At 39.0% G+C, this 22,446-nt stretch overlaps 1 protein-coding gene across 4 annotated transcripts in view; it reads right to left on the reverse strand.

The window, feature by feature from the left end:
* The window catches only part of cadm2a (cell adhesion molecule 2a), a 231,541-nt gene that overhangs the window by 27,423 nt on the left and 181,672 nt on the right, over window positions 1–22,446 (reverse strand). For all 4 annotated transcript variants that reach the window (XM_044371096.1, XM_044371095.1, XM_044371094.1 and 1 more), the window contains 2 exons: window positions 15,807–15,959; window positions 8,071–8,208 (listed from right to left, as the gene is read on the reverse strand). In XM_044371096.1, the coding sequence (XP_044227031.1) occupies window positions 8,071–8,208; window positions 15,807–15,959 (291 nt within the window). The remainder of the gene's footprint in view (window positions 1–8,070; window positions 8,209–15,806; window positions 15,960–22,446) is intronic.

Here is a 22,446-nt window from a genome sequence, read left to right on the forward strand (position 1 = left end):
CACATGAGTGTGCATGTGTGTGGGTGAAAGTAGGTATAATTGGTCTATAAATATCCTATCACATTTTAAGCGCAGCTGAAAGGAGACTGACATCAAGCTGCCATTAAAGCTCAGGCTTGTCAATCAAAAAACTAATCTGGCCAGTCTCATAATACACATACTGTATATGCATGTGTGCCCACATGCCCGCACACACACTCGCAAACCCGCTGTTTGATGATCCCCCTGATCTGTAAAAACATAGATTTTTTTGCTCTATAAAGAGACTTTTTGGGTGAGAGTTTCTGTTAGAACTAATGAAGAATTTTGGAAAAGATTATGTTATTTTACTTTGAAGCTGAGGTGCGGGACTCGTGTCTTCCCCTTCTGGCAGTGAGAGTAATTACAAAAACACTGTCGACATGTGTTTACATAAATTGTTTTGAGCATCACACAACCCCCACAAAATTTCACTATCAGTATTAGTTTCACTATCAGAATTTGATCCATTCGGTCCGGTAACATTTGAGCTGCACGATTCAATTATTTTATCCCCATTCAAGTTAGCAGAGAGCTAACCGCATGCTCTGCCCATAGAGCATGCGCAGTATGCATTCATCCAGCCAGCGTGGGAACGTCAAATCCGACACCAGATTAAAATCTCTGGTATACTGTGAAATACAGAGAGATTTATCTGGTGGTGATAGGCTTAATCAGCATTGTGTGAACTCGTTTGGTAAGGGCTTGAATGTAACATTAATTTATATGTAAAAGTTAAGCACCGCAGGTTTAAGCTTTCACTGGAAAATTCACATAATGGTGGCTTTCAGGATGCCTAATGTTAGGTAGGAATAACTGACAGGATTGAAAGAGGACTGCTAGAAGTCTTTATACCTAGAAATAGTGATTTCCTGATATTTCTGGAGAATTTGAACCACGCAGCAGTGTTTCTTTCAGTGCTCACATAACAAACCCTCAAATTTTATTAAAGAAAAGAAGAACAAGTGAAGCATGGAGTTTTAAATGGGAACTGGTAGGAATGCACGATATTATCGGCACGTCATCGGTATTGGCCGATAAAAGCTCTGAAATGAAATATCGGCATCGGCCATATCTTGAGAGACGCCGCCTGACAGTGAGTTGGAAATATCAGCATATCGGATATTGGCAAAAAATCCAATATCGTGCATCCCTAGGAACTGGTGTTCTTTTCTTTTGATGCCCTTCTCTGTAATTTAACATAAAACACTAAAATCAGTATAATGAAATATTAAAGAGTGAGTTACTGAATACTTTAGGATAGAGGCCACATAACGGTATGGCAATGAAACTGGCAAAAACGCTGTCTGAGGATTGTATTGCACAGATTTTGATGATAAAACTAAAAATAACAAGCTTGAATTCTCTTTTTTATATGTTCAATTTAACTGGCAAGCAAACTAATAATGCATCTTCTTCAGGCTCATGGGCCTGTCATTATAAATATGAGTAAAAATCTTAAGTGCAGCCAGTAGCAACCCGCGTGTATTGTCTAAAACTGCCCTTTCATATTACACAGTCGAATCTCTCTGCTCTCTTGCATAGATTTTTTTTGTCTACTCACTGCTGAATGGCCTATTTTGTTGTCAGAATTCTTTTTTTTAAGTGTACAGTGCAGCAATTTTTAGGTTGATGTTGATTTGGTCAGAAACTTAACTACCAAAAGAGGGAGAGAATATGAAAGCTTGCCACTGCTTTTCTGTGTTACATGAGTCCTTGTTTGGGATGTAGAACTGACAGAGAAATCAAACAGGATGAACTTCTGTTTTGGTTTGTTTTTTATTTACTAGCACAGAATGAGTGAAGGGGCTTATGGTATTTAAGATGGTCAAGCACATGAATTTGGCCCTTAGACTGACACTTGATTAGATTTACCAAGGTAATAAATTTGCACATTTTTTTATGACTTACATGATTTAATTACAAATTGTTGATAGAATTCAAGATGTAGATCTATTATCACGTGCCTTATGAATTGGACACAAACTTGCCATAATCACATTGGGTACCTCTCCTTAACAAAGCGCTTCACAGTATTTGGCTGACTGCATCACACTGTTCTGTGGGTGGGAGCTCAGAGCTCTGCATTGCTGGCGTGAGCCAAGACAGAGCCTTGGAGGATTAGAAATGGAAATGACAAGCGGTAAAATATGAGAATCTGACCCTTTTGTGCCCATTTCACAGGAGAAAAGGAAAGAAGATGGAGGGATAGACAAGAGAGACAGAGGGGGACTGCTGGGGCGGGTTGAGGAATCTTCAACAACAGCTATAGGGCTGACTAATCCTGGCAGTGGGGGTCCGAGGGCTGACTCAACATACCCTGAACTGCATCCCATCTGAGATTTAAAACAATTTGTTCGAGCAAAAACAATGTAAAATTGTCTGTGGGTGAGGGTGAAGATAATCATAATATGTAGTTGTACAAAACACTTATTTAAATACAATAAAATTCATAATGCAAACAGAAAAAATATGTTATGATGAGCAGCATGACAATAGGTATGACTAAACTTTAAAACAGGAGGCTCCAGCTCCAGTAAGGTGTGGACATGATACTGAACATAGAGCCTCCACCATCTTCTCAGGGAAATGGGCCTATTGACAGCCTGTAAGCGCCCTCCCCACCCCCCTCCATGTTTGACCTGTCTTACCAGCTCGACTGAGCTTAACTGACGGGCGACCACCACCAGGGAACACTGTTAAATGTTAAGAGAGTTTCTATCAGTAACTGACAGAGCCGTATCACAATGTCCTCTCCGACATGACACTCCCCACATTCACAGCTAAGAAGTGTCTACTGTGGATTCATGGAGACAGTTTTCCACTGGCCCTTGAAAGGAGAGGTCTGGTCGGTCTCAGTGCCTTGGCATTTAAAACTGGACAGGTGCTCCACCTCCAGGATGTTGCTTTTAATGGGCATAGGCAGTGGGTGTAGCAATCTGATCTCTTCTTTTGCCACAGTGCTCAGCTCTAAGTCTGTTAACCTGATCACATAAATGCTTACTCTGCCAGAGACAGAGAATGAGTTGGATACACATCTACATGGGCATATTTAATCAAAGTGATATGTTTAAAGAAAGAAAGTAAATGTGGTGCATTTGTGAATGTGATATTTCTATTCCTCATTCTAGCCATCTTGTAGTTGAAGAGTTAGACAAAAACTCTAAGTTGTGACACTACAAAGAGATGTAAAACCAAATAAAACTAGAGTTTAACCTCACCAGAGTCTGGTGCCTTGATATTAATTCATATAGTGCTATGATAGTGTTAGACACAAATTGGTTTGATTTCAGGTATGTGCTTGTATGTATGTGCATGCATGCAAGACTTTTTGTGTTTGTGCTGCACATGAATACAAGATAAGAGGGTGAATAAGTGTTTTTGTGTGTGTGACTTAGGCATCTTTTATTCATGCCACTGTGACTTGCAGGAGCCCTCTTGAAATGACATCTTTAATGGCCATTGATCCACTCCACCCCAGGGAGCTGGATAGTATAAATGTAGTCCAAACACAGACTTTTTTAAAGTGGTGTGCAAGGTTGTCTAACACTGCTGAAATGACTGAAAAATGTCATTTTTAACGTGAAAACTTACTTAAAATTCCTGAACTTAATTCTTATTTTAGTGTTCACAATGTCACGAGCTGTCTCATCAACTTTGACATCACCCTCTTTGAAATAAGCTCCAGGAGCTATTGCTTCCTCATTTTCCTCAATAGCTCTTTCCAGCTAAAACCTTAGAATAATGATGGCCACCTTATTCTGTTCTCTGTCACAGTAGTCAAGGACAATTACCCATAAATGAAGAAATAGCCAGCGCTTTTTCAAAAGGTTGTGCAGTCACTGTTCAACTCTTTAGTGAACGGGCAGACTTGAGTGATAGCATATTGAAAAGTCAGCAGACAACGACCTAAAATAGTGCAGGGAATGTCTGCAGTAATAGTTCCTTGTCCTTGACTAACAAGTTTGACAATAGAAAAGGGATGTGACCGTGAGCGAATTTAAATCAAATCTTGGTGTTTTTTTTCCCCCTAAGCCCCCTTGGAATAGCGCTATCGCGTAACATGATGAAGCAATAACCTCTACAGTTTAGGTCACAGAGTATGATAATACTCATCCAATAGCGAACATCCCCACCCTTATTTGAAATAAATATTCATTTCATCTCTGCCTTGCTTGGTCTCCACACAGCTCCCCCTGGTTCAGTGGTGTGTAAACAAGTGCTACATGTGGTGATATTGGCAGAGGTCTCTCAGGGTTACGTTGTGTAACTGAGATAGAAATATATCATTACTGGGTGGGGACTGAAGGGATCTGTGGGACAAAGGGACTGAGAAATAAGAATATTGGATTCCGTTCCACACACACAAGCTTATGTCCTACATGCAGGCTGTCTTCTCCATCTGTCTGTTTTGCTCACGCAGACACACATACGCAGACACACACTTAGCATAGGGTGTCCGTTAACTGAATGTGAATGGGTGATGGACTGCTCCAGTGGCTCTGCCGGTAATATAATCTTCTCTATTCCCCTAGATCCCACACCAATATGTCACAATTGTCATTTATTCCCAGCATGGCCGCCCACAATCAGATGGCTTTTCACATTGAACACACCCTGATCCTGTCAGGATGATGAACACTTCAAGTGCACTCACATATACACCTACACATACATACATTGTGTATTAACATGTGATGCCCTCTGTTTTTTAATGCGCTCATGTTTATTTATTTAGTCAGTTTTAAATGCGGTGTCCTGGAAGAAAGTCAGAACATCAGAGAGAGGAATAAGAAAATACATTTGAGTGGCTTTGCTGGGTTTGTTTCATTTTTTTCCAATTTAAATGCAACACACGCTTGCACACACATTTACACACAAATAAAAACTCTCTGTCGGTGTTATATATAACAAGTCAGACTGACAGTGTCCAGATGATAATTCACACCTTTTTTATAACAAGAAAGCAGACCAATTAGTGGCAGAGAAGCATTCATGGTGTGACAAAGAAGAAAATGTGTATGTGTCAATCATAGTCTCGAGAACAGACTTTTTCCCTGAACTAAACATGTCCTGAATATGTCCGACAAAAGCATCACACTGGGCAATGAAGTGCTAATTAAAAACAGACACCTACTTGTCAGGAAAGACAAGGTATTAATCAAGGGATCAATATTTTCATCACCTTACTTACATACTTTTTCAAAGTTTTATAATGTGGCTAAAAAAATACCATGGTGACAAGGTCAGCAGCTTAGAAAAAATACATATAAATACTCATCTAGTTGGTTTGATTAGAGGTGAACTTTTGTGGTGTTTGTCTCTCTCGACTCTTCCGAATAAACATGATGACATACAGCTTCAATATCATTTACAAACTGTTAACATTTAATTAAAAGAAAAGATATAATGATATTTACTTAAAACTGTGTGGAAAACCAGCATTGATTTGGTCTTATCTGCTTGCTTATCTGGACTCTGGGAAAACCTAATGCAAGATAGCAGGCTGAGCTGTCTGGGCTTAAGCTCGGGTAGAAAGGGTGTAATGGCAGACACTAAAAGAGCTTTTCAGTGAATTCAATGAGGGCTGAAACATCACCTCCGATCGAAATGTCTGACGAGTCCCATAGCAGATCTGACAAGAATCTTCTAATCTCACATTTGTATAAAGTCTCAAGGTTCTGTTTTCTGTTCTGAGACAATGTTGCCATGATTTATTTTACAGAGAAAAATGACTACATAATAGTGGTTGTTCTTGTTTTCTTTTTTTTTCAGAAATCATTATGCTGTATTAAGTGTGAACCTCAAGAAACTATCAGTGTTCTTTCTAGGTAAGGGACTAAAACCTTGTCACAGTGAATAACATACTGATATGAAATTGTATAAGGCCCAAATTAAAGATAGTTGTGCGCCAAGTTGAGGAGAGAATTATAGTATCTGACCTTAATGAGAAAGCATATCCTCTGGAGACAACCTTCACTTCAAACCACCAAGGATATCTCTGACTACCTGTTAACTTTCGGTAAATTAAAAGAACATTATGTCCTGGCTAGGTTTCCATTTGCCTTACAGGGAGCTCTTCTCTCAGTAGTGGGCCACTGGGAGACACAATAATCACCCATGGAGACACAATAAGCCTGTAAGGAAAAGTACTCACTTTGCTAATTAGTATTTCTATTGGCTTCATGTTTCTCAAAAGGGCGACAAGAAGCAATGTAAAGCAGAATGACAAACTACTATAATACATTACTAAACATGGTGATTAGCTTAATTAGATTAAAAAATATATGCAAATTGGGGATCTCATAAATGTAGGATTTAATAATTGAAAGACTGCTTAGATTTTTGTTTACAGGACATGGAAATGTGACAATGGTTATTGAACAGCTACAGGGATTTCATTTTCATTTTAATGAATGATGGGCAAGAAAACAAACAAAAAAGGAAGACTTAGCGGCACTGGCTCAACACTGTCTGGGGAGGAAAACAACTCTTAGTTACTACGTGACTGATAAGGTGTGTAAAAATAAATTGTAGTGTAAAACTTATGAAAATACTAAAATAAGTTGTACATTCATTTAAGAATGGGAATGAATGTGCAGCAGATAGAAGACAGACCTAGTCAGTGTTGTCAGAGATGCCAAGAAACTGATAGCAGAAAGTATTAAGATAATAAGAAAAAATTCATGCATGCTTTGGCAAAAATGATTTTTGTGGTTTATTAATCCTTTATATAAGCAGAGAAATGAACTCTGTGTCTGTGTGTTACGCATCTGAAATGCTTCTCATGAAGAGAATTTGACTACATTTAATTGGGCATTTAGGATGTGCAACACCTGGCTACTTGTTATTCTCATTACTGAGTTTCAGTGATCTGTTAGGTTATACAAAGATTATGACAGTGTCTTCCCAAACTGGCATTATTTTTTTGGCAGTTATAAGAAAAAAAAAAAAAAAAGGCGAATCTGTGATTCTCCTTTCTATCTCTTTGTTTACACTTGCAGTCATTTAAATTAGAAAGGGGTGATTTGCATTTTGTTTTCTGCCTTTAATCTGCTCTGTGAAACAACAGAGAAACCTCGTAAAAAAAAAGTTCTGCAACTGTGCTGATGATCTGTGACAGTCCGTCCCACCGGGTTCTGCATTTTATTTGATACAGAACCGCATCTGTTTCTCTCTTCCTCAAAGATGTCATTTCATCATTTCATATTCTCTCTCATTCCCTCTATCTCTCGCTCTCTCTTGCTTTCCCTTTCAAACAATTACAAAGCGGATGGTTCATCAAGTAGAACAGAGCAGGAACTGGCTGGAAAGGAGGTGCGTAGTCCAGTCAGTGTGATTTAGAACAGCCCTCTGATAAAACAGGGAGGTTAATGTATCGGTCTCAGGCCAGAGGACACATGCTGAATCTGCTATATTAGAAACAACTTGTTCGGAACAAAAATACACTGTTGAGACATACACTGCAGCAGTTTTATGGTGCCAGTTTTATGAAAGGGACTAATCTCTACATAACATACACATTTTAAAGGTTACACATATATTTTCTGAAGCATTACTCATTACAAAGTACTGATACAATATAAGCACAGTCTGAGCCATGCTGATCAATATTTTTTAGTATCTGACTACACAGTGCAGGTGGGGATGAGAAAATTTAAGACTGTGGGGCCAATTGAGTGGTGTGTTCACAATGAAAACTATGGCTTGACATTAAAATATTAGTAAATCAGTAAATAGTTATTACAACATAACACAAAATAACTTTATCTTTTTTCCTAGATTAAATGCTAAAAATAAGAAAAATATTTAGTCCAGTTAATAAGAAACATCTTTAATTTTGTTTCTCAAAATAGATTGAAAACATGATCATGTAAAAAAAAACCTATCAATAAACTTATTAAGAATATAATTTTCCCTCATAATATGTCATCATTCACCATAAATCTTTGACAACTGTCCAACATAATGCTATACTATTAATGTCAAAATGGTAAAATCTGTTGCCATAGTGGTGATACAAATGTGAATGCAGATACAGATGTCACATACCTAAGACTTCCTTCTCATTCCTGAACCAGCGCAGATCGGCGGCAGGCTTGCTGCCCTGAGTGATGCAGGTCAGAGTGATGTGGTCTCCCTCCAAGGCAGGCTTTGTCAGGCCATCGATCTCTGGCTTCTCTGGCACACCTGAAGGATGGAAAGGAAATCACAGCAATGAAACTAATTCGCACACAGTGGTATGTCATTATGCAACAATAATATTATTATGCTGTATTGGAAATTCTCCTCCAGCACGCCCTCCTGCAGGGAGATTAGAGAACAGACTACAGAGAAGCATCCCTGAGCAGTGTCATGATCGAGAACACACCAGGGAGGATTCTTGCAGACACATTAGTGGATAGTCTCCCTACCCACTGGGCCACCCCCTCCTTTAAAGGGTCAGTTCATCCAAATTACAAATTACAAAAATTTTTTTTTTTTCAATTTTTCTCACTTTACTCTAGTGGTATCTAGCCTTGCAGATAGTTCAGATTTTTCGGGATACCTGTCTCTGAGATTTCTGTGTCCACTCAAATACAGTGGGAGTTTTGTTTGTGAATTTCTTATTACTAGAAAATTATATTAAAAAAATTCAACAGTAATGTGTCTTCCCAGACATGTTTCTCTGCAACCCTGTCTCCTAGAAATTACGTTTACATACAAATAAATTGCAAAGACATTTAACTAGAAATGTAATTCAGCCAGTATTACGTAATGAGAAAATGTTATTAAGTAACATATTTGACAAGTTGAAAACATTTATTTTCACACATACATTGAATGTATGTGCAAAATGTTTAGGGACAACATACCTAGTTTTTGGGTTGTTTTTTGTCCCACCAAAATATCCAATGTTGCAGTAAAATATCCACTAGTACAAACTACAACAATATTAAACTTTCTATGGTTATGTTTAGGCAGCACTTTTTTGGAACTGACGTGAACTTTTTAGATCTGATGGACTTCATCCTAATCTACCTGGTAGTAAGTTATTAGCTGCCAACTCTCATATTTCATGTTGCACCTGCCATACACTGCTGCTTCCTGTAAGTGAGACAGTCCATGCCCGATAAAAGTAACCCCTCTAACATATCAGCATTCCAAACTCAAATAAAACACTACTGTCTGCAATTTCCCCCCTTCCCATAATCGTATTATTACTCAGGAGTGGTTACCTCATAGGCCCAATGCTGCAAGTCTATTTACTGGGCATGGACTCTCTTGTGACATTAAATCTGTTCCAAATTGCTTTCCTATGATTCAATGTAATGAAGTATTATACATCCCTACCCTCATCCAAAAGAGAAAATCCCATCCAAACAGAAACCAATGGAATATGCACAACCTGAATCCTGTGAAGGTTACACCTGTTTTTAACAGCAATACTTGCCTTAAAATAGGCTTTATTAACATTAGGTCATTAGGCTCCAAAGCCCTTTTAATTCATAATCTAATCCTCAAACACAGTTTTGATATTTTTGGGCTCTGTGAAACCTGGTTATCCACAGATAACACACTGCCTCTGGCTGAAGCGTCACCGCCTAACTTTGTATACTTCCATGTCACTTGTGCCACCAGAAAAGTTGGTGGTGTTGCACTAATCTATGGCTCCAATTACTCTTTTCATCCCAGAACTAACATTCACTGCTGATCATTTGTAGTGCTTTTAACGTCCTTCTCAGTTTATCTCAGATCCTGTGACTCATGCTGACCGCATCATTATAATTGGCGATTTTAATATTCATTTTAACAACACATACTGCGCACTAAACTGAGCCTTCACAACAATCATTGATACGTTTGGTTTTACTCAGGCTGTCTCTGAACCCCCACACCCCAGTGGTCACACCATCGATTTACTTTTACTCCGTGGTCTTTCCGTCACTGAGCTTTTAGTCTCTCCCTCTGCTCCATCATTATCAGATCACTCTCTGATTCAGTTTAACGTTCATATGCAGCCCATTTCTCAGCTTTGCTGCCCTCTCAAAAGGAGCTGCATGATTAATAAATCAGCCAGAGTAGCTTTAGAATCATCCCTTCCCAATGCTCTCACAAAACTGAATAATTACACTGGCTTTATGGACAGCTTAACAAATAAACTAAACAGCACCTTACTAGGTGCGCTCGACATGAGAGCAGCTGCTCGTGAACTGCTATGTGTGTTTACAGCAGAGATCAGGAGGGAAGACAGACGTCTCACTCTGCTACTCTGTGCTGTGACTCTGCTGCTTCTGCAGATGGTCATGGAGCAGACACTTTCAGTTTATAATTGTGGCATCTGTTGTCTGACTAAGTATTGATAACACCCTCAATACTTTACAAATTAGAGTTTTTTTATTTGATGAACGTGGGCGCTGATACGTGAAAATGAACTAAATGGGTTTTATTTATATTAAAATAAACATTGCACTTGAAGTCACTCTCATTGGCATTGTGCCTTAGCTTTTAAATTCATATTTCTATCATTTTTCACTTATGTTGATGAGGTGAAAGCAAAACTGTGTGTGTTTGTGTGTGACCACAGAGGAGGCCATGTAGTTGTACAGAAAATGTTAGTTACTGGCCTTTCCTATAATGAGTGTTTTAAGTGTGTAGTGTCTGCCCTTCTAATGTCAGTGAGCAATAAGTCCGCCTCAGGCTGAGTGACTGAAAGGTCTGTCAGTCAATGCCATTGACTGACTCTGGCCTTGTCTGTCTCAGCACCTCCTGTAAGGTTTATTACCAGACTTAAAAGTCCTCCTTTTTTCTGAATACCGTGCATTTGAAGGAATGAAGGTTACAATATTGTAACCTTAGTTCTATAAGTACAGACGGAAGGGGGTCCTTACCCGCCTGCCTGTAGGTATGGGAGACACACGCACAAAGCCAACTAGCTAGGCACTTCTTGTTGGGCTTTGCCAGCCACTTCTTCTCCATAGCACATAAACAGCTGTTCAAGACAGGTTTGTCGCCAAACCCCTCATGACTGGAGGAAATTGCTGCTGCATACACTTTAATAGTGGCATGAGACAGCCCCTTTTCCACCAGATACTGGAGAAAGGAGAGAACCTCTCCCACTGCAGATGACAGGGGGTCTAATCTCCTTTCCCAGCATCAGTGTTGGAATCCCAACGACTTTGCTTTGTAGTGCGCAATGGTGGATCCAGCTCTCGCCTCCTGGATGGTCTGAACCACTGCAAACAGTCCAGCCCGCATCAATCTGTCCTTCTCAGGAGCCAGGGCTGGCCTTCCATATCTGGGTCATCTCTGCATACCATGGTGCCGAACGGTGGTCTGGGGTTATCAGGATGACCGACAGCCATTCTTGTCTCATTCTCCAGCAGAGGGGGAATGAGACTAAAATGAGGAAAGGCGTATAGCAGTCTGGTTCTCCGCCATCTTCAACAGGGCTGCGGATTGGACTTCGCCATGCCTGTTGATGCAGGCAAGCATAGTGTGGTTGTCTGTTCTCACCAACACATGTCTCCCCTGAACCAGAGTCAGGATGTGTTGGAAAACCAAGAGCACCACCTGAAGTTTGAGGAGGTTGATATGTCGGTTTTCCCCTGAAAGCCACACACCACCTATCATTCTCTCTAGCGGTGTATAAGCCGCAGCAATGCCCAACACACCCAGATTGTTAGCTGTCATGGCCAGCTGCGTGCCCAGCCAGAAAATTTTCTCAAAATATTCCAGCGTGTCCCTATCCTGCACCAGCAGAGGCTGGGGCTTCATGCTCGCTGCCCAGCCAGCTGAGTGAGGAATCAGGAGGACTGCGAGGGCCTCTTCCAGGGGGGGCACACCAGGACAGCCTGTCTCTGTGTGGCCTTGCACTTTCAGGACGAAATCATTCCCACGACTGGTGACCTCATTTTCAGTGGCTCTTTCCAGGATACTTCGACACACTGCCAAATGTCCGAGAGAGGAGGTGAAATAAAGGCAGGTTGATCTGGATAAGCCAGGCTGGCTGCTGACTGGTTTGGGTGGGATAGACGGGGGCAGTGAGAGCCCTGCACTGATCAGCCTCTGTTAGAATTGATAATGTGTCCTCCTCCTCTACACACATCTCCTGTGGAGTACCACAAGGCTCTATGTTAGGTCCTATTTTGTTTTCTCTGTATATGCTTCCACTGGGGTCTATTTTCAGAAAATATATCTCCTACCATTGTTATGCTGATGACACCCAGCTATACCTCCCACTGAAACCATGTGATCCCTGCAGTGTTAACTCCCTCCTAAATTGCATTGAGAATGTAAAACCCTGGATGGCAAATAGTTTCTTTCAGCTAAACCAGAATAAAATTAGATCTTCCCCCTCCATTGATTTCTTTAAAATCCATCTAAAGACCTATCTCTTCTCTTTAGCCTGTTTATTATTTTCATGCCTGACCACACCCTGGCTTTTATTGGTTTGTATTTATTTGTTTGTGCAATGCTGTGTTCTAATTTTATCTGATTTTCTGTCTTATTTGTGACTGTGATTTTTGATCCTGTGTTTTTGTTTGATTGTAACCATCAATCAAATTACCCCATCATTTTAATCTTTCTGTAAAGCACTTTGGTCAACGTCTGTTGTTTTAAAATGTGCTCTTTAAATAAATTGACTTGACTTGACAACATGCTCTGCCACCATGGCCATAACCTTCGGGAAATCATGGCAAACTGAAGTCAGCGGTGGATTTCCAAAGGTCAGCAATGTTGCAGACACAGATGAGAGGTTGTTGTCATTGTCTATCAGCGAAGCCACTGGGACTGTCTAAGCTGAGGCGTCTGTTGGGGGAGAGAACCGGACAAAGCAGGGGACTCACTCAATCTCCTTACTGTGGAGATTGATCTTGTGCTCTGGTTCGCTCTTGTTGGAACGGAGTGAGACATCACACAACCGAAAATTGTCCCACCATTGTCGGCGTTGAGTTGAAGAAAGTCCTTGGCAGTGCATGCAGGACAGTGGCTGCATTATGCTGCTCTCTCTGTGTTCCCATCTAAGGCACTCGAAGCAGAAGAGATGCCTGTCAGCGATGGTGATGAGACCAGGGCACGACAGGCAGGATCGAGCTTGAAGTGGCAACTTTCCATGGAGAGGTAAGATCAGTGAGCTGATGTTGCCATCGCTGAAGTGGTTTCAGGATGAGAGCAGCAGTGAGATATTGCCTTTTATACTGTGTAAGACACACGTAATTGGTAGGCACGTCTTGATTGGTCAGCTACTTACATGCAAATTTCAGTGGGCGATTGTGTGCGTGTTATTGGAGGAGAGTATTACCCACAGAGTCCAGCAGAGGGCGGAGCCTGTGTGAGATAGAAAAAAACCTAACAACACAGTACTTGGTAGATATGGTTTGCCGTGAGAGAGCTATCTCTCCTAATCTCATGTAATTTTCAATGTGTATGTTTTATATGCAAATTGGTTCACTGCATAGTTTTCAAGTGTGAAAAGTGCCACTATATCTAAGTACTGTGGTGTGCATGTAAGTGTGTGTATGAGTAAGTGTGGCTTGACTCAGAAGAGTGTTTGATGGTTTTTACTCCCAGACTGAACGAGAGCAGATCAAATACAATGTTCATCTTATACAGTCACGTTCCCCTTGGGTGGCTAGAGGCTGCAAAGCTTTAATCCTTCTCTCTGTTTGTGTGTGTGTGCGTGTGTGTGCGTGCGTGTGCACGTGTGCATGTGTGTGTGTGTGAGTGTTTAGTTGGTGAGTGTTTTTCTCTGCTCATTTGTGCATCATGGATTGTGTATGTGTGTGTGTGCATGACTGTTTAAGCATGACTAAGTGTTTTCAAGACATGAAAAAGAAATGAGAACTCGATTTCTGATGCATGGTAAGAAGACTGGATTTAACTGATAGTTCCTGTGGTCATTGTGATCATTCTGCTTTATGACATATTTAGAACCAAAATCAAAGTAAGTTACTAACATGAATTGAACTTCAGAGTTTAATTTGCTCATATGTCTGGATTGAATACAAAGCCTCTAATGTTGCGCATTTTTAGCCAACCTAGCAAGGTGGAATGTCAGGTGGTCCTGATTGAAATTTTATTCATAAACTATTAGATGGGTTGCCATGAGTAGGCCACCAGCAGGTCAAAATTTCAATTTCAGATTATCAAATACCTGCAAAACTAATGACACTGACTTTTGCTGTAGTTTGTGTTTTCTACTAATTAGCAAACATTAGCATGCTAACACTCTCAATTAAGAAGGTGAACATGGCAAACACTATACTTGCTAAACATCATCATGTTAGCGTTGTCATTGTGTTTATTGGTTTATTACATTACTATTTTCATACCCTAGAATTTACAGTATACCTGAATCATTTAGTGATGTATTGTATTTATGAACTTTAAAATTTGCATGTGTTGTAATAGATAAACACCTGTGTATATTTATTCACCCAAATATTTTGAGAAGGTTTGAATGTGAAGCTCATCTCATTGCATGTTTATTGAGCAGTTTGGTATTTTTTCCCAAATCCTTTTTAATATTTTCTTGTGTTCATTCCCAGCACTCACTGCGCTGAAACAGAGACAGATAAACCAGCCTGTTCCCAGACCATTTTGTATATTTATTAAATCTCCCTCTCTGTTTCCTGGCTTGCACCATTAACTATTGTTCAGTATTGCAAAATAATTTTCTCCGTATCCTTATTGAGCAGTAGCCTTTAATGTCTCTAATTCTCGGAACGCTTGTTAACACAGAGAGCCAGCTAATGGTCCTGGAGAGCACTAGCACATCTATTAACATTAGCGAAAACTAATTGGCAAGATAATAAGCCCAGTGGCGGGAAATGAGACAATGTTTGTGCAGGGCGATGATCACAACACAAACATTACTAAAGGGAGGGAGGGCTTAACAATATGTTTTTCATCTAACTGTCTATAGAAAGCACTCAGACAAAGCATAACCTCCAGCAATACTGCATGATCGTCTGGAGTTCATATTTTAGTAATAATGTTTTAAAATCAACACATACTGAAATACACATAATGATAAAATCACAGCACTCATATGCATACAGATGTTTTTACTACATCATAAAAAACCAGCAAGAATGATCAAAAATGCCCTCATTTACAAACTTTAATTTATAAGATAATCTGGATCTACACAAAAAAAAACCTTGGCTCATAGCCTACTTTTCCACCCAATTTCATGAACACATTTTAACAAGGTTTTGCTAACTACAGTTACTGGCAACGTACTACAACTTGCCTTTTTGGACTCATCTTATGTTTAGTGATCGTCTTAAATTCAGCTATATAAAACCTCCACATTACAGATTTTAATATTGGTCAGCTTGTAAGAGTCAAAGAGAAAGAGGTTCTCTCTAGAGCATTCTGTACTGTATGTTCAACAGATCTTACAGGGAGAAGTTAGTAGAAGATGGAGTGATACCATTTTTACAACAAATGGTAGCCTACATAGACTATAAGGCACTGCAGGCACAAGACTGTTTGTGTGAGGGGCACAACTTTTTCTTCTCTTCTGCTCACTAACCTTCCACTATTGCTTGCTTTACAAAAATGTGAGCAAAAAAGTTACACCTGTGGTTTGGATGTTACTTGCAGGAAATATAGGATTTTTAAAACCATGGTACCCCACACAGGTTGAGGAAAGGTGTATACAACGACAAATTATATTATGACACCTCATCACAGACCAACTCATAGGATGCACTGACAGACTGCTGTTATGCAAAAGTGTATCCATAAATTAATATTTCCTTTAAGCAAGGAATTGAATGATTAGATCCTGTACTTACCTAGAACAGTCAGGTAGGCTTTGGCTGTTCTGACAGGCATGGTGAAGAGAGAGCAGGTGTACATGCCCTCATCAGACAGCGTGACATCACTGATACTGATGGTCAGCTCCGACGTTGATGCATGTACCAGCTCAATCCTGTTGTCCCTTAAAGCTGGACAGAGAGACAGAGAGAGAGTGAGACAGAGTTACTAAACAGATGATATCAGCAAACCAAAGTGATGAGGGCTACGTCAGCAGTATTATTAGCAGACATACAATATTATGATTGGAGTGTCATAATTTTAATGCATAAATGAAAATTTATGCATTGCACTGCACTGATGCTCTTTTCATTTATACTGGTTTGCATTATGTTTTTGTACTGCGTTAATAGTATACTTTGTGCGCTATACAGATGCAGTCAAATACACATCTTAACTGTTTACTGCTTACTAAAAGAAAAAAAAGCCAAACCAAACTGTGTGGTGTAAATAATCTATGTATAAATATATTTTAACACACATACAATATTAAAATTATATTGAAACCAGACATCAAAATTGAATTTTCTCTTAAATCTGAAAGTATGCCTCTTCAGTATACCATACATGCAGTCCTGTAGACATTTTACTTATATGAAAATGTAATCTTCCAAAAGACATAATGGCAATGGAAATCAATACTGCAATAAGAGGGTGAGAGAGAGGCCTAATGAGAATTTGGCAAGATGTGAGAGCTGAAATGGATTTGCTGAAATTAGATGGCTAGTTGAAAGATACTCTATAGTCTTCAAACAAGACCTCTTACTTCATATCTCTGATACAGTGGGAGAACGCACTACGATTTCAAAATGTGGTGACACCTTAAATCTGACATGATTCATGCCTGTTGTGTTCGAGGAGCATTGTGAAACACAAAACAAAACCGCCCAAAAGTACATCAAGAAAAGACCATGTAGATTGTTGAACGTGCTAAAAATTTCATTCACTCTGCTGCTGTGGCCTTGGCTTCAAGCCTTCCTTTTGCAAGTACAACACCTTTCTACAAACCTTATTTAATATGAGCAGCCAAGGCTACTTTGCTTCGCCTTTCACTCTCCATCAAAGTGACTCGGAGCAAGTGCAGTACCCTAAGTGTGTGTTTGCGTGTGCGACTGTGCATGTTTTGATTGAGCAGAAAAGAGGCATGATTATATGTGTACAGGTGTTTATATCTTCTTTCATGTGTGGCCACATGAAAGAATATCTTATGGTCATTTGTCAGAAATCACAAAGAGTAGAGCACCCTGGTTTTGTAACCCCTGTACAAAGATTTGAAAAGTGAAGGCCATTAGACAGTCTATTTGTAGAGTACTTTAAAGAGAGGCTGGCTGAATGGTGAGAAACGATACCCAAGGTATCTGTGTTTCAACATCCTAAAGCTTTAAGCCAGCATTAAAAGTAATTTCTTCTTTCTCAAATGTTTCCCACACAAACCTTGTAACCTTAATTCATTTATACTCTATATCAAACACTTTAACAATTAAGAAAATATAAAAAAATGTATATGTATGTGTTTTATGACAATTATAGTAACAGTTAATTAACTTAAAGGTATTTTTTTGCACATATAACTGTTTAAAAAGTATCTTGTGGCAATTAATTCCATTACCAGGTTCTGAGTCTTATGTTTGATTGATTAAATAAATGCCAACTGCTATCAGCTTTCCCTACTTACAGTTGTAATTCATCAGCTATTGGTAAAGCCCTTGACGTTACTGTGAAAGGTTCTTTTTACAGCTTCTGTGTAGGCATGATGTGACAATCACAGAACTGACATGTAGAAAAATTTCAGTGAGCACACTATCTCATGTCATTTGGTTCTGCCAAGGGATGAATAGCTTTGCATTGCTGGTTCCAAGCTAAACACCTACAGTAAATGGCAGTAGAGTTGTAATCAGTTTGGCTAAACAACAGCTGCTCTCTCTCATTTGTTATTGCATTTGTTCTGTCCCTTCCCATCCCTCGCACCACCAGTTATCTCTACATTCTGTACACTGAGCCCGAGCAGGCGTGACATGTTGATATGAGCACATGACATATCTTTAGGCTTGGCACCAGTGACAGTATATTCCTGCTTCTATGCATGTGTGTGTGAGTACACATGGTCATCAATGCAAGACCACCAAATTAGTTATAGTCTAACGCACTGCCGGTTCTGCTAATGGTGAAACCTTTCCTGAAAAGATAGTTGTTATATTTCATTCAGTATGTATACACACTTTGTCTCATCAAAGAATATATACAGACAAAGAATAGATTACTTGAACTGATTTTAGACAAAGATTAGTTTCTCTTTTCTTTTGTATATCTTTCTGCGTTTCTTTGTGTCAGTATCTGTTTCTCTCCTTCCTCCCACCTGCAGACCTCATTCTGTCGACTCAGGCAGCTCCACTAACCTGCGAATGTGTACAAGTTACAATGCCTCAATTCAACTGTTGTCTTATTTGCTTTGGGCTAGGAAGTACGGTCAGGCAAATGTCAAAAAATACATTTACTGTTGCTGGCTCTCTAGCTTTGGTGATGTGACTATGCTTTCTTTCTTCTCTCTCCTCAACAGCCTGTTTGAGGTATTTGTGTGCATGAGATGAAGGGATATGGATTGAAAAATAGGTATACTTAATATTCTGACTTGTTGGTCTACTCAGAGCCTCAGCTTCGATGAACTGATGACATTACGTAAACATTCATAATGAGAGAGATTGTAAAAATTATTGTAAAGTGACTTGGCTGAAGTAATGTGACTGAATACCTGCTATTAAAAAATAACCTGCATGATATAGCAATAAACACAGATAACATTAAAGGATTTCAAGACTCCCTGAATATCTGGTCATTCAGATTAGATTCAGGATTCAGTAATCCAATCATGCTTAAAGTGTTGCTTCTGCATTTTTTCATTCCTTACAGGCGGAGCTCTAGTTAGTTTGATGCCAAAAAGCAGTATCATCCTGATCCCCCTGGAAGGGCGGATTCAGGCTGGATTTAGACACATGAAAGGCGTTATATATAACCATGAAATCATGATATTACTGGTAAGGGTACTATAATGTAGTCAGGAATACAGAAAAAAACATTTTGTCCTGAGATTTAATCAAAAGAATAAAACATGGTCACATAAGGCCAGACTAGTTGGACAGAAAATTATAGCTAAAATTGTTTGACCATTTTTTCCATTCAGACTCTGACTTTATTTTGACCCTATGATATTTACAGTAGCTTATTTTTCCAATTTAATTCAATAATTTGCATATTTTTAAAAAGTAACTTAATACCAGGTTGTTTCACTCTAAAGCCTGTTTCACCTCTGGCTGTGGTCACAAGCACCTGTAACCACACCCAAGTGTGATGTCACTGCAGCAAAGCAGGAAGTCATTGGATGTCAGCAAAAATAAGATTTTCAGGGGATGTTAAGTTTCTTTTAGCAACTGGTGTTTGAGATACTAAAGACCACTTATATACAGTAATGAGAATCGTCTCCATGTTGACTGAAGACATACATACACACAGACTTACAGTGCATATGGCTCGCATTTTTTATTTGATTTTTCTTTTCTAAGTACAACACATTAAAGTCCACCCCCACTTTTCCTCCATCTTTTTTCCTCTCAAGGTTCCTCCCTCTAGCAATGCAACCTCCTGTTCTTCTCTCATACTTTAAAGTAAGCCCAGTGTAAAAGGTTGGATATCGACAGAGAGAGTAGAGGAGAGGAATGTATCCTTTACTATTTGTCTGTGATAGTGTTACAGCTGCCTTCCATCCATTAGACACCATTAGTGCCGACAGTCTTGAATGTGGAGGATGGCATTGTTGTCAACATCAAAGAGTGGCGGATTTGTATTCTACAATATCTACTTACTGAATGAACAATCATATTTTTGCTCATTTAGCCTTGGTCTGCAACTTTTAATGTAAAGACAGACAGAAAGCAAAGCTTCACCTGTAAGCATCAAAGCTTGATTTGTTTCTGCAACAAATGGTCAATACACCTCTGTCTACTCTGCTGCTTGTTAAGTGCACCGTGCTTAGTGTATGTGTGTGTTTGTGTGCTTGTGACAGAGTTGTCTTTTATACATTTATTTGCCTTAATCTCAGAAGAACTAACACAGAGTGTCTTGAGATGGACAATTTTATGAGTTTGCGAAGGCAGATGCAGTTTGACGTTCAGAAACCCAGTGGGGGTGGAAAGATTTCTCATCTAATTACTGGTACTGCTGATCGCTGGCTCAGAGGAGCTGACTGTGTTGAAGTTTCCCTTGAATGCAGTCATGACCGATCAGATAACAGAAAGTAAACAGCCATAACACCAAGATTTTCTGTTCCCAAACAGTATATTCAGAGAGGGACAGAACAGTGTGAAAGTGTCAGCTATCACTTTTTTTTTAATCTGTAGAGGATGAGGAGAAAGTCACATCTTTGAAAAGGAAAACTGAGACAGAGAGAAGCTGCACGGAGAGAAGGTCAAAGATGTCTTGTTTCCTTTAAATGAGAAGTGACATTTTTATCCCCAGGAAGATGTTCAGTCAGCTGGTGAAGCTGAAACTGACTGGGAATAGATACAAGTATATGTTTTGCATAGTGTTACATCCAATCATAATCTTTGACCCATTAATGGGTAATATAATTTAATATTCTTCTCTTTTCGGGCAATATTTCATAGTACTGTGTAACATTAGGGTGCTACTTTATATGGTTTATCCATGTGCATGAGAGTGGGTCCTAAACTGGGCTGGATTATCCATATATGGCATCGGGCGAGTGTCCAGGGCCACCAGCCAGTTTGTGGTGCTGGGTGGCACCAACGTGAAAAAAATGAAAAACGTAAACAGAAGGCATTTTTCATGGTCAGAAACGGCAGATACAACATTTACAAAACACTTGATTTAACTTTTATATATTATTATTCTTATTAATGAGAATATGAATAATAAGAATAAGAAAACAGATGAAAAACTTTTCCCCCCTTTAGGGGGAAGTAGCCGCTGCTGTGCGTCTTTCACAGAGATGTGACGAGCAGAAAGGAGCGAGAGAGAGAGGGCAGGGATGTGCTGTAGTTATTTCAGTAATAATACTGTAGTAGCACACTTTATTGCTAATAGAAAATATTTTCAAAGACCATTTTACTAATCCACCCGCCTGTGTGGAACAAGTACATCCTTGTATTCCTGAGTACTAAGGTTCATACGTTAGTTAATTATTTTATTTTCTGTTTTACAAAGACCAGAAAATCAAGTCCATTAGCAACTTTGATCACCGAAGTTGTATCTGCCATTTCTGACCAGGAAAATGAAAAATGCCTTTTCATTTGTGGCTTTTGAACTGAAAATCAAATCACTACTCTGTTTTCATTCATTTAATTTCTGTTTCTGAAAACAGAACAACAATGTGCTCAATGTACTATTCTTTATACTTTAACCTCACCTGGTGCTTTAGGATCATTCAGCTGTTGAAATAGTTGCTGTCAACAGTCGTTACTGGGTTTGCCTTCTTTCATATATGTATGTGATGATTTTTTTTAGACATACTCTGTAATGGTTTTGCATGTAGTCCTCATACAGGCCATTTATGATGGAAATAATGATATTTAGCATGATGTGTCGCATTGGGATGTGAGTCAGCATTCAGATTTGAGAATCAATGTAAGGGCTAGTATAGCATTTGTAGGCCTATGTCTATCTATGGCGTCAGGTTTTTTGGTTGTCTCAAATGTTTCTGCAGAATGTGTGTTGAGCTTGTACTTTAGCAATAAGTTCATGTAAATCTATGGTCTTTATACCCATAGCAAATTTCACTTTTTTATATGTAAATGTGGGTGGAGTGGGGCAATTCAAGTGTGGTCACCCTAGGGATCCATACTGTGTTAATCCGGGCCTGGTCCTAAGCGGTAACACATTTTACGCATCCGTAACTTCCTAATAATTTCCAACACATTTCTTGGAAAGAAGCATGTAATTTGGTACTAATTATAGAGCAAATAAAGACAAAGTTAATTTGAGTTGAAAACGTTAATAAAATAAATTTAATAATTAATTGCTAACATACCTGCAGAGTATTTTAGTCGGTACACAGCAGGTCTGTAGAACATGCAAGAATGTGAATTTTGACCAAAGGCAAACATACAATTTATCATATATCATATATATGATATAATTTATCATATATGGAGACTGAAGTTTTAAGTAATGAATGAAAAATGAATAAATATTTACTTAGGATTTAATGGAGCTTTTCTTTAAGAAAATTCCTATTTTCCCCCAAAATTTACCCAGGAATCTAACAAATTATTAGGAAATTGTGGACACCTAAAAAATGATATAACCATCAAAGTTTTCTCCAGCAAAAAGAGGTAGCCTGTATCACGTTAAAGCTGAAATCTGCAACCTTCCACATATACAACAGAGATAATCTAATGTTATGTTTACAGCTGTACAGCAGAAGAAACAGAGCTGACATTTGCCTGACACCAGTTTCTCTGATCCACAGGCAACTTGCACAATCAATGAAAACTATACAGATCTCTGCTTTTAATCAGTATACCCGTCTGCATCTCTAAATACAATGCACAATTAAATGGAAAAAGCTTTCTTTATTAAAAGCTGAATGTTACTCCTACAGACAGA

Source organism: Thunnus albacares, chromosome 13 (genome assembly GCF_914725855.1).
Source record: "Thunnus albacares chromosome 13, fThuAlb1.1, whole genome shotgun sequence".
Lineage (NCBI taxonomy): Eukaryota > Metazoa > Chordata > Actinopteri > Scombriformes > Scombridae > Thunnus > Thunnus albacares.